The following is a 12,313-nucleotide window of genomic DNA, read 5'->3' as shown; positions in this document are numbered from 1 at the left end:
TCCTCCTCCGCTGGGCTTTGCTCTGACAGTGCTTGCCTGAAATGTAGTGGCGTTTGTGGTCCTACGTCATGATTTTAATTTACCAGCTTGAAAGAGGTCATGAAGATATGGCTGCATGAGACATCTCTGCTTTAGGGATGAGTAGTTTCAAAGTGGCCATCCAGTTCCTGACTCCAGATGGTGAAATGAGATCAGTAGATACGCATGTTCTTGTTACTGTTAGCAAATATTGCACTGGGTGGAAACGGATCTCTGATACAGTACTTCCATCATCCCTGAAGTCAGTGGTGATGATGCTGGTTTTATCACTGCTCAAGAGGATCCTAGAAAATCCTCCTGTAGTAATGACACCAAACCAAAACTTTGATCCTTAGCAATTCCCACTTTTGGGAGGAGTCAGCAGCCTAGTCCTCATCCTGCTACTGATTTCTAACTGCACTTTGCTGCAGAGACATCTAAGCTTTCATAATGAAAAGCCAATTAAAATGCACCATTAAGCACAGCCTTTTTCCTTCCTTGTCCGAACCTATCTGTCACAGAAAGGACACAACAACTGTAGTGCAAGTTGGCAGATGCTGCTAAAAATGGGTAAGATAAGATGTATAAGTAAATTATTGAAATGCCAGCCTGAAGTCTCAAACAGGACCATGACAGCCAGGGTCAAATGTATGTGGGTGCTTACCCGCTGCGTTCCCAGAGCTGCAAAGCCACCTGAGCTCCTCACCAAGCAGAAGCAGATTAGCCACTTTTTATAGAAGCTGGCAATGGCTGAAGTTTCCAGGCTACTCATTCAGACACAGCAAGTCCTCAGTAGGGAAAGCAGAGGGGTGTTACAGGCAGAGCCACAGAAGGATCATCACTTTTATTTATTTAATTTCACGTGTGCATGTGGTCTGCACCTGCTAGCAGACCTGCACAGCTCCTGGAGAAGGGAGGTGAAGGAAGAGAGCCCAAGATGTGTCCCAGTGATGCCAGGGAGGGGGAGGGGGGGTGTTGCTGCTGATTTATGGGCATCTAGGAGCCTGCATGGCATCACTGACTCAGGGGTAAGAGCCCCATCAACTCTCACTATTCTCACTGACACTTGAAATCCCCAGGGTAGGATTTTAATTAACCCACAGAGAGGAAATGGCAAGAGGAAAGCTGAAAGAACCACTGCACAGAGGAATAAGAGAGGAGAAATGCAGATGGGGAAGAGGGAGACAGAGCTGGAAGGAGGGAAGGAACAGAGGTGCTGTAAAGGGTAATTTTCCCACTGGCTGATGGTGATACAGCCATAAGACCCTGAATGTATTAAAAGTAATGCAGCGCCCCACAAGAGTCTTGCACTCAGGGCTTCTGCTGCCTTTTTAGGACTAGCTCCACTTTGTTTAAGGATGAAAGATTCCTGCATTTAGCCCTCATTCATGAATCATAACAGTGGCACAATGGAATTTGAACCTCTGTGTGCTGGACCCTTCTGACGTACATGAAATACGGGATTTTTCCTCTAATAAATATTCCTCCCTCGGCACGCATTTCTCCTTGTTATCTCTAGATAAGAAACTGATCAAGCAGATGTAGCAGCATCGGTTCTCTGTGACAACATCCTTGCAACGTGATGTATCACAAGATCATCATCAGAGCAGGGTGCATAACCATTTTTTTTTTCTTTTTTAGCTGACAAAAAAATCAGGCAATGGAAAAATTTGTGTCTTATTTTCGGTTTATAGTCCTTTCAGCCCTTAAAAATACATATTTAAAGACCTTTCAAAGAGTTTTGGAGCAGCACAATGGGGCTTTTAGAAATGCTCTTGGTGACTGGAGAGTGGGCAGGACCCCCCAGTCTGCAGATGAGGAGGTCAAGGCACCATGAGGTGAAGTGAATTGTGTCCAAGCTCAGAAAACTTGAAGAGCTGGAAATAGCAGCCAGGAAGCTATGCCAGCACCTTCCTTGCAATCACCAGACCACATTCTGTGTAATAACAGAGTGGACACAAACACACACACATTAAGCCCATTCCTTCCTTCTCTTGGGATGTGGATGAATCATGTTCTACTGTTGCGGTTGATAAAAGTCTTCAGAAGTTAGAGAGGGACCCAAACTCTTGTTTCATTCTTTTTTTGGAAGAACTTGTAAAGGCTGGTTTATAAAACCTCTTGGCAACTTTTCCTGAGTTTCCAGACCCCCTCATCGCTTCTGCGGTGCCAAACATCTTCCCTTTCTCTGGAGATCATGCTTCAAGTTGCCTCAAGACATGTCAGCAGTGGTCTGGATGCTTTCCCTTTCAGCCCATGTAAATATTTGCACCAATTTGAGTCTTGGTAATGTGGAGGACAAAGCACTAAAGCAGCACAGTGCATTTTCACTTAGACGGGAGGGTCTGTTGAAGTCAGCAGTGTCACATCACACACGACAAGCACAGGGAGAATTGCAGAGGGCTGAGCTCTTGCTCAGATGATGGTGAACAGGAATTTGCAGGCAGAATAAGTCTAATCCAACTGAACACCAACAGGAGAAGAAAGTGCCATCTAATATTCATCACTCCAGTCCAAAGGGAGGCTGGAAGAGCGGGACTGAGCTTGGTCTTCCAGGATGTAGTGGCAGACATGGTGTAAATACACACCTTGACATATTTGCTACATGCCTGGAGCCCTGCATTGAGCAACTGGAGCAGATGACATTTCTCCACAGCTTCCCAAGTCCACCAGCATCTTCCCTGCTATCCTTCTCTCACTGTTCCTGTCCCAGACTGCCACCCCAACTCTCTCAGCACAATGGTGTGCAGCCTCCAGGATAAATCCGCTGACCCCAAAATAAGGTCCCCATCCCTCCAGCCTTGCAGCTCCCACTCCAGACAGGGATGCCACCTTACCAAGGGCGCTAGACAGAGCATTTTCTGTGGAGATTCTGCAACTAATTCCCCCCAGGGCAGCCTTGCTTTTGTATCCTTCCAAAGGCATTATCAAATTCAGGTTATTTTTAGGATTGTTTCCTAAGGAAACAAGATTAATATGATTGCAGTGCAGGCACGCATGCGTGCATGCTGTGTGAGACAGTGTGCCTATGCGTCTGCCCTCCCCCATATATTTTGAATTCTTTGGGCAATTTCAACTAAGTCTGATGGAGCACTATGAGGTTTCAAAGAGATCACGTTCTGACAGAGTTGGGGAAAATAGTGGACTGGACAGAGGAGAAACTTAATGTAAGTACTTCCAGCAAATATGGGCTAATATACTCAGCAGACCAACCCCCTCCAGCTTTCCCTTCCCACACATTCAGAGTCTTTGCCCTTGTTGCACCAGTGCTGGGAGGGAAGCACAAGCCACCTGGGCTCCTTCAAACAAAGCCCACAGACCTCTGTCCTTGTGGCTTGGGGGATGTTGAGTGGGCAACTCCTCCCAGCAGGCACACCAGGGTTTTATGGAGTTACAGCCCACAGTGGTTTTAATGCAAAGCACAACTGCCCGCACACAGCCTGTCTGTTATTTGCACCTGGCTGCTCACATTTGCTTATGTCCAAAGGCCTTTTTATCAGGACTTCTTATTTCACATCCGCCCATGCTGGCATCAGACAGGGTTTTGTAAGACTGCCACCAGGATTTTGGCGAGGGAGAAGCACGGAAATTGGTACAGAGAGGTTTTTCTGTGTACTTTGCTTCTCTACAAGTCCTTAGTGGGCCAGGATGGGTGAGAGGGAGGATGGTCTTACGTGCTGAACCATTAGCTTTAATTATGGTTGGGGTCATGGCATCTTCCAGAGATAGAGAGTTGTAACTCAACAGAGCTGAAAATTCACTGGGAATTGTCAGTCATGTTGGATCAGGCCTCCAGAGGTGTGAAACAGAAATACACTGAATTTCATCCTGACCCAACCCTACCAATCAAACAGGCTGATGGTAACTGAATTTGCCCACAGGCCATTTTCAAAGATGCTTCCGCCACCTGTTGAGCAAAGCAATCTCCATCTTTCATCCATCCATCCATCCATGCATGCCAGAATTTTGGTTAGGTCCAATACCCAGCTGTAATAATATTATACAACCTCCTGGTGAGGAGGAATTTGGCTGTCCAAGTTTTCAACGTCTTTTTCTCTTAAGTTATAGCTTTTGCATGTGAAACAAAATTTTGAGGTAAAAAAAGTTATGATGTTAAATACTTTCCCTATTCCCCCCCCCTTTTTTTTTTTTTGCTATTTGTTAGTTCGAGGCATTTTTTGTTGTTCATTTCTATAATCTCAAAACACTTTATCCCATTTTTAACTTTCCCCCATCTATAAATACTTTCCACAAAATATGCACATGGGAAAGTTCCTGTTTTAATGTGTGAAAAGTTAGCCTTCACAGCTCCGATCCACAATCAGTAATAATCACAAACCCTGAATTCCTCTGATGCTGCTGAATCCAAGACACCTCCACTAATGTGGGATTTTTTAGGGACTGCTCCCACCTGCTTACATGCAAACAGAGCTGCTGGTGGATAGAATTTATAGAAGTTTATAGAAAAATAAGCAGGACGTATGCAAAAGCCAATCCATGAGCTCATTTTAATGCCAAGGCTGCCCCCTCCACCAGGTACCCTTTGCATAGCCATGTCGCATTTCCTTTTCCACGTCAGGGGATTCTTCAGGTAGCCTTTGACATGCTATAGCAAGACTGATACCTATGGATTTATTCTTTCAGACCCAGGGAACAGCAGCCCAGCTTGTTTATTCAGAGACACATCCCACCTCTAAGTGTACTTTTGGTGACTGTATCACACATCTGTGCAATGATACTGCTGGGATACAAGAAAACAGCATTGAGAAACCCAAACAGAAAAATTCTTTGGACCTGAGGTCCCAGACTCAGTGCAGGATCTGATCTTTAGGTGAAGTAGAAATTGTGTCTTCTGCCCTTACAAGACTTGACAGGTACACGTAAATAAACTCATAGATAAACTCAGGTCAGCTGCAGTGTCACAGAGAGTTGGGTTTTAGGCTGCCTTCATCAGACTTTTAGGAAAAAGGCAAATATTGAGACGTTGTTTGGAGTCATTGTATTTTCTTGTCTTTACAGAAAACTGGCCTCTTTAAACAAATGAAAGAGATGGATTCTCTCTTCTTATGCCTGGCTTTACCAGCACTAACAAACAGGTTATCACAACAGGCTAAGCCCTTTACAATCCCACTGCATGTTATTCATACCTTGGGAAAGGAGACTTCAGTCCCTACAGCTCAAGAATATAAAATTCTACCAGGAACAGCAACATGGACCAAACAAGTGGAAGTTTTTAACAGACCCTGAGCAAATTGTCTGGGGCAGAAAGGTGATTTTGTTCCCATCCCTCATTCCCTGTCTCTGGACAGCTGTGGCCAGCTGTGGGGCTCTGTGGCTGCACTCTCTGAGCACTGTGGAGATGCACCTCTCCATGGCAATGGAGACATGGGATGTAGGGCATGAGGTGGGACAGCAGGAGGGTGGCCACAGCCAGGCCAGGCCTAAGGGATGAGGGATGCCCTGGCAACCGGCTGGTTTGGGGGATGGCTTCCACCTCTCGCCAAGGGTTCCCTGAGCATGCTGAGCCCCTGGGTCTGTGGTTTGTGCTGAGCCCCACAGCTGGATAGACAGCTGGAATGGTGACAGGCCCTGGGCAATGCACCCCACTGGGCTAGTCTGGCTGGGTTTGGGGCTGCCGTCTGGCCATGCTTCCCTGCCAAACGCCAGCTCCTGCCCGCAGCCGGAGCAAGGAGGGCCAGCGCCTGCTCCCACCATCCCACCACCAGCGTGCAAAGCACTTTCTGCACTGCAGCGCTGCACCGTAAGGGCCATCAACGCCTTCCCATGGCCAGCCTGGGGCCGGGGGTGCGGGGCGGGCAGCCCGCCCCCCCCGGCCCCCCCGAGACCTGCCGGGGGTGGGGACGGGGTGCAGTAATGCTTCCTCACGGCTGGGTAATAGCCTTAGAGCCAAATCCTGCTTTGCCGGGGGATGGGAAGGGAATTCCCTGGCCTCGCCTGGCCCCGGCACAGAGCGGGGCGGGGGGGTGCAGAGATTGGGGGGGACCGAGCCGGCAGCGGGGGAGGCGGGGAGGAAGGGCGGGGGCGAGGCGGGTCCGGGGCCGGCGGGGGATGGCGCTCGCCGCTTTCCCGACCATAAAACGGCAGGGCCAGGACCGGGCGGGCAGAGCGGAGCGGCGGCGGGGACCGGCACGGCACGGCACGGCACGGCACGGCACGGCACGGCACGGCACGGCCGGGCCGCCCTGCGGAGGTAACGGGGCGGCGGGGTGCAGCCCCCCGGGGATGCGCGGGAGGGGGTCGGTTCCCTGGACGGTGCAGTGCCGGGGAGGGCTGGGGACGGCTCCGGCTCCTGGTGCCGGTGTGTCCCCGTCGGTGTCCCGCCGGCTTTCTGCCGGGTCCCGGGAGGGGTTGTAGCCTGCCAGCAAAGGCGCCCGGTGCGTGAGGCAGGCAGGGGCTCGGCTCCCCTTGTGTGTCCCCCCCACCCCACCCCTGCGAGCTCCCGGCCCTGCTGTGGGCAGCCCGGCTGCTCTGCCACCCGTGACAAAGGGACGTGGCTCCGGCCAGATGAGCTCCAGGCACAGGCAGGCTCCTGCCTGGTTTTCTGTAGCAGAGGAAGAGCGACGTGGGCATATCACCAGAGAAAGGGACTAAAAGCCACTGCGGGAGCGGATTTGAGAAGCTGGAAACCAGCTGGACCGCGCTGATCCTCTTTCCGATCTTTGCAGTCTCTTCCTTGGCAGAGACTCGCCCAAGTCACTCCTGGTTCTAAACTGATTCTCCCGGAACATCGCTACGAGCTGGGAGGAGGTGTGTGGCTGTGAAATGCAGGCTCAGCTCTCCCCACCACCCAAAAGTGCCCACAGAGTTTTATCTTTGCCCTTTAGTTTCTCTGAAATTTGCATTTGGATCATTTCATGCTGCTCCTGTGAAGCCGCACAGCCAGACACAAGGACGGGACAAGACTTAGTGTTGTTTCTCAGCTGCGGGACCAGTCCCCGGGGAGGTGCAGGCAGCTACTGCCAACTTCAAAGCAGTCCCAGGGCTGCACTAACATCGCACAGGAGAGCTCGAGGCCTACCCTGCCAGATAGTTTGGGCCAGCGCAGGGAAACCCCTTCTCTCCGTGGTCTCCCAAATCCATGCACAGAGGATGGGTTGGCCAGGCTGGATCCAGAGTCCGTCTGCTGAGCCACATTTATGTAAGCGCTGATTTGCAGTGTCAAGAGATGCCTAAGAATCAGCTTGCATTTGGAAAAATGTATAAATAGATGGCATCTGGCCCGAGGCTGTACCAGAAGCACAGTATTTGTCTTGGTCCCAGACCCTTGGAGAGCTTCTGCCATCTCTCACCTGCTCTCAGCTTGGCCTCGAGTCTCTATTGAGTACTTTCCAGGAGCAAGGACTGAGCAGGAGTGCCAAAAGGCACTGTCACTCTGTCCTTTAGAGCGGTACTTAGCGTTGCTTCTTTGGCACACCTGCAGGTGCTCCTTGCACAGGACCATAAACTCCCTTCCAGCTCACGAGCTCGGCAGGAGACGCCGTGCCGTAGTGCGGTCCTCCCTTGGCACACCCGGCAGCTCCTCCCAACCAGCAGGATGCTGGGCCGGACGGTTGCCGGTCAGACCCAGGGTGTGACGGGACTGGCTTTCCTGTTGTTAATATCAGTACGGCGTCACTGCGCCTTGCCTCAGCAAAGGTGCTGAGCACCAGCCCCCAGAGCTGGCTGTCGGAAGGGCTGCAGGTGGAGACGGTGTGTTCAGACCACAGGCAATGCTCTTCCATTCTTGTGCCATGGAAGGGAAGGCAGTGTTAAATAATGCTGCTTATTCCAAGAGCCAGCAGCTGGGGAAGAGAGATGACTTCCAGACTCCTGGCTTGCTGACTCAAAGCAAGCGCAGTCTGGCTTGGGATCGGTGGGACAATGGGCTGCATTTGCTGGCAGGCTTAACATTGGCACGTTGATGCTTTTTGTTGCAGGTGGGAAGGCAGCAGTAGCTCACTATGGCCCTGGCAGACAACGCGGGCTGTGCCAAATCCAGTGAGGACTTCCCCTTCCCTGAGATCATTGAACTCAATGTGGGTGGACAAGTCTATATCACCCGCCACCCCACCCTGGTCAGCGTGCCTGGCTCGCTCCTCTGGGAGATGTTCACCCAGAAGAACGTCCGCTCCTTGGCCCGTGACAGCAAGGGACGGTTCTTTGTGGATCGGGACGGCTTCCTCTTCCGCTACATCTTGGATTACATGAGGGACCAGCAGTTGGTGCTGCCCGACCACTTCCCAGAGAGGAGCCGCCTGCAGCGAGAGGCCGAGTACTTCATGTTGCCGGAGCTTGTGAAGATGCTGGCCCCCAAGCTCAGCAAGCAGAACTCGCTGGGAGACGACCCATGCCAAAGTGACCCAGAGGAGCTCTCCCCCAATGCAGATGCCACCCGCAACCTGACCTCTGCCAGTGCCACGCTCCCCAGCGCTGTGGCTGGTGGCCCCGGGGGTGCCGTCAGCACCAGCACAGGTGCTGCCAGCACCGACGTCCGCAGAGCAGGTTTCATCACCATCGGCTACCGGGGCTCCTACACCCTGGGCAGGGACAGCCAGACAGATGCCAAGTTCCGCAGGGTGGCACGGATCATGGTCTGCGGCAAGACATCACTGGCCAAGGAGGTCTTTGGTGATACCTTGAATGAGAGCAGGGACCCGGACAGGCCCCCGGAGAGGTACACCTCCAGGTACTACCTCAAATTCACCTTCCTGGAGCAAGCCTTTGATAAACTGGCTGATGCTGGCTTCCACATGGTGGCTTGCAACTCCACAGGCACCTGTGCCTTCGCCCATGACCAGACAGATGACAGGATCTGGACCTCTTACACCGAATATGTTTTCTATCGTGAGTGACACCAAAAAAAAACCACCCCCAAAAACCAAACACCAAACACCAACTCTCCCCTTCCTCTCCTGTGCTGGCTGTTTCGTAGAAGGTAGACATCCGACCCCTGAATCCCAGCATCTCCCTTTTGCCTCCTTTTGAGTTTGTTCTTGGGTTTTTTTCCTCCTCCTTCCTCCACATTGAACCTGTTCAGCTCTTCCTTGTAGCAGCTGCTGACTACCAACCTTCTTCCCCTTTCTCCGACTTCTGCAGTAGCCACCTGTAGCTCCCAACCCTCCCTGGATGTGTGGACTTGGACACTGTCATGTACATGTTTTGGGTGGGAGGGGGGGATACAGTGGACTGTGCTCTGGGCTGGGATTCCTGCAGCTGGATAAGCTTGTCCGTGTTGGACACTGAACTTGGCTCTCATGCCCTGTACGCCGTGCAGCTCCCTGGGAGCATGCTGCATACACTGTATTTGATCTGCCAAGGGGTTCAAGTGAGAAGGCGCTGGTTTAAGGACATGGAGAAAGGTGGGAAGCAGAGAGGAGGGTGGGCAGGGGGGGTGGGGTGGGGTGGAAAGATGAAGCCTCGAAGCACGGATATATTGCCATTAGCCCATGTAAGCAGCTTAGCGTTTAGACTGTCAGTGCTTGGGAAGGTTAGATAAAGATGCACCCTGTGTTTGCAGTTCTGATTCAAAGCATCACTGCTGCTCTGGGATGCCTTGGGGTTTTTTTTGGGGGGTGGGAGGGGGCGTATAGACAGATGCTCTGTTCATGCATATGTGGAGGGAGGTGGGGGGGAGCGGGGAAAGCTTTACATTCTGTAGGGTGTAAAATGCTTATATATCTCTCAAACTCGTTAGAGGTCTGTAGAGAAAAAAGTACCTTCATCTTTCCTTCGGAGTACGATAGCGACGTGGGCTTCAGAGGGATGGGGTTGGGTTGCTCCAGTGAGCGGCAGTCGGGCTCAGCCGCAGTCACGACTTCACAGATTAGAGGGAATCTTTGCCCAACATGAAAATCTTTGCCATTTTGGCACTCTCTTGTGAAGGTCTCTTCAACCACAGCTCTCCGTGGCCTGCTTTTGGGCCTGGGGCTGGCTGCTGCTGCTTTACCACGCCTGGGCAATGTGTAATAAAGGAACAAAAACAACTCGCCTCCATCTTCATGTGCCGAGGTGCAAAGGCAGTAGTGCTGGTTGTGTGCTATGTGCACCCAGAGGTGCTGCTCGAGCAGGACAACAGTGCTGGCACATGGGCAGGAAGCAATGTGCTTTAGTGTATGGGCTTAAATAAAGAGGAAGAAGACAAACTTACTGGAGGCCTCTTGCCCTGCTCTGACCCCCCTCCTCCTCTTTGAACCCTCTCTCCCATCCCAGCTGGACCGAATTGCAACGCAGTCCATCCCTGCAGGGATGCTGATGCAAGCGGTCAGGTCCAGAATTACCCACCCGTCTGCAAACCAGCCCTGGATGATGCATTCATCCCCATCACTGCTGCAGGGCCTTGCAAGCTCTGGCACAAGGGGTTAGGCTGCAGATCTTGGTGCCAACTCCTGCAGGGGCAGTCACAGGTGGCCCTGTCACCCTGATGTCCCCCACTGCTGCCTGCACCTGCCAGCTCCCTTAGACCCACCATCTATCCCTGGTCCTCTGCCTCTGGCTGCTTCTCGAGCAGCCCCCATGAAGCTCTTGGTGCAGGGAGCTAAAGGATCGCCTCGCCAGCTGGATGCCAGCCAAAGGGGTACTTCTGTTTGGGGTTTATTTGGGAGGAAGGTTTGCAGCTGGTTTCCGAAGAGGCGGGAGAGCTGCAGTCTTCTGACACACAGAGTGAGCAGAAACTTGTCAGCAAGGCAGTCCCTCTGTCCTGAAGAAGGGGAAGGCAAAACCAGTATTTTTATGAGGGCCCGTTCCTCATTGCAACAGCATTTTGAAGAGGAAATGACAACCAGCTTTAAAAAAAGAAACGGGAACTTGGGCCCTGTGTGGAGACAGAGGCTGAAGGACAGAATTAAAACCTTTTAAATAAAGGGGGAGGGGACATGCACTCTATGTTTGCTTTTTAACTAAAGATTTTTCTGCTCATTATTAATTAGGACTGATTGGAAAAAGAAATTGCTGCCCTGTGAGAAATGCTGGTGTTTTGATGTTTGCTTTTCCCCTCTGAAACTGGACTGAAAAATTGATCTCACAGGAGGAAGCATTTTTCCTGAGGGAGAAACCATAATGGCAAAGTCAACATTTAGGTGGTTTTGATCTGCTAGGTTATGTGATCTGGGCTGTTAAACCTAATACTCCGAGTGAAATATGATCAGAGCAGAAGAGTTTACTTTGGAATCATTTGAGAGTCTGACATTTTTCATGAAAACCAATACTTTGTGAAAAAATACCTTTGTTGAGATCTATCTCAACAAAAATACAACAATCTGAGTTTGTTTCTTTTCTTTGTATATATCCAATAATGGAAAGAGTATCCTTTTGCTGCTGCCCATGGCTGGGAGGAGAACCTGGTTAATTTGATCCTTAGGAGAGACCAGTTGCAGAGAAATGGTGTCATGGAAAAACATCTATTTGAGGTCCTCATCCTCTGAACAATCATGGCAAGTCACTTGAGCTGGGCAAAAAAAAAAAAAGCAGGGGATGGCTGAAGTGAGCTGGGAAGGTCTCTCAGTTGCCAGGGCTTCGAGGACACAGTGCAGAAAGCACTTTTTTGATGTTGCCTGTTTTGCTGGCTTTTCCTGGGAACATGCTTGCATTTCCATGTGTTTCCAGATCTTGAGCTGCCTGCTGGACCACAGCGGTCTGTCTCTGGGTTGTGCTTGTTCAAAGCACCTAGACCTATTTAGCTGTCCTTGAGCTCGTGATCCTCCTTCAGCATCTCTCACCATCCAGGATGTCCATAGAGACTCAAGGGAAAAATCAAGTCTTGTTCAGTTTCCTTCCCTCCTGAATGCTGGACTCAGAGGTGATTTTATTCTTCCCAAGAAGGCAGCATGACTCTCGGGAACTGAATTCTGCGAGTGCACAACTGGATTAAGTCCATAGCCCCCAGCTAGCACTGAAGCATAGCACTAGATCCTTTTAGAGGTGCTGGTGGCAGCAGCCTGCTCCTACCCAGGAGCTGTTAGCGAAGATCCTCCACATATCTTGCAGGTCCAGGGCCTTGGAGAGGATCTGGCTGCCCCCAGCTCAGCCATGGGTGGTTTTTCTCCGGCATAGGAAGGCTGGCACCTCCGAGAAGGGGCACGTGAGCTGTGCGTGGGCAGGCAGACTGCAGTGCACGCCTGCAGGAAGCCAGAATGGCTTGCATGTGCACTGGGGGATTAGTCACCTTGTCTGCAAAAGCCCAGGGCCAGGAGGGATCCCTGTGGTTATTTTAATCTGACCTGCACTGAGCAGTCATCAGCTTTTCTGAAGGAGTCCTGCTGTGAATAAGAGGTGAGGACTGTCTAAGCTAGAGCTGGTC

The 12,313-nt window shown here is 51.3% G+C and overlaps 1 protein-coding gene across 1 annotated transcript; it reads left to right on the top strand.

Annotated features, from left to right (window-relative positions):
* Positions 1 to 6,124: 6,124 nt before the first annotated feature.
* On the top strand, positions 6,125 to 11,272 carry LOC141927947 (BTB/POZ domain-containing protein KCTD12-like). Its single transcript, XM_074835408.1, has 2 exons — positions 6,125 to 6,229; positions 7,956 to 11,272. The coding sequence occupies exon 2, from the start codon at positions 7,980 to 7,982 to the stop codon at positions 8,868 to 8,870; it is 891 nt and encodes a 296-aa protein (XP_074691509.1). The 5' UTR covers positions 6,125 to 6,229; positions 7,956 to 7,979; the 3' UTR covers positions 8,871 to 11,272.
* The last annotated feature ends 1,041 nt before the right edge of the window (positions 11,273 to 12,313 follow it).

This window comes from Strix aluco, chromosome 10 (genome assembly GCF_031877795.1).
Source record: "Strix aluco isolate bStrAlu1 chromosome 10, bStrAlu1.hap1, whole genome shotgun sequence".
NCBI classification, from domain to species: Eukaryota; Metazoa; Chordata; class Aves; order Strigiformes; family Strigidae; genus Strix; species Strix aluco.
Note: the sequence above shows the minus strand (reverse complement) of the source record. Positions and strands in the feature narration are given on the sequence as shown.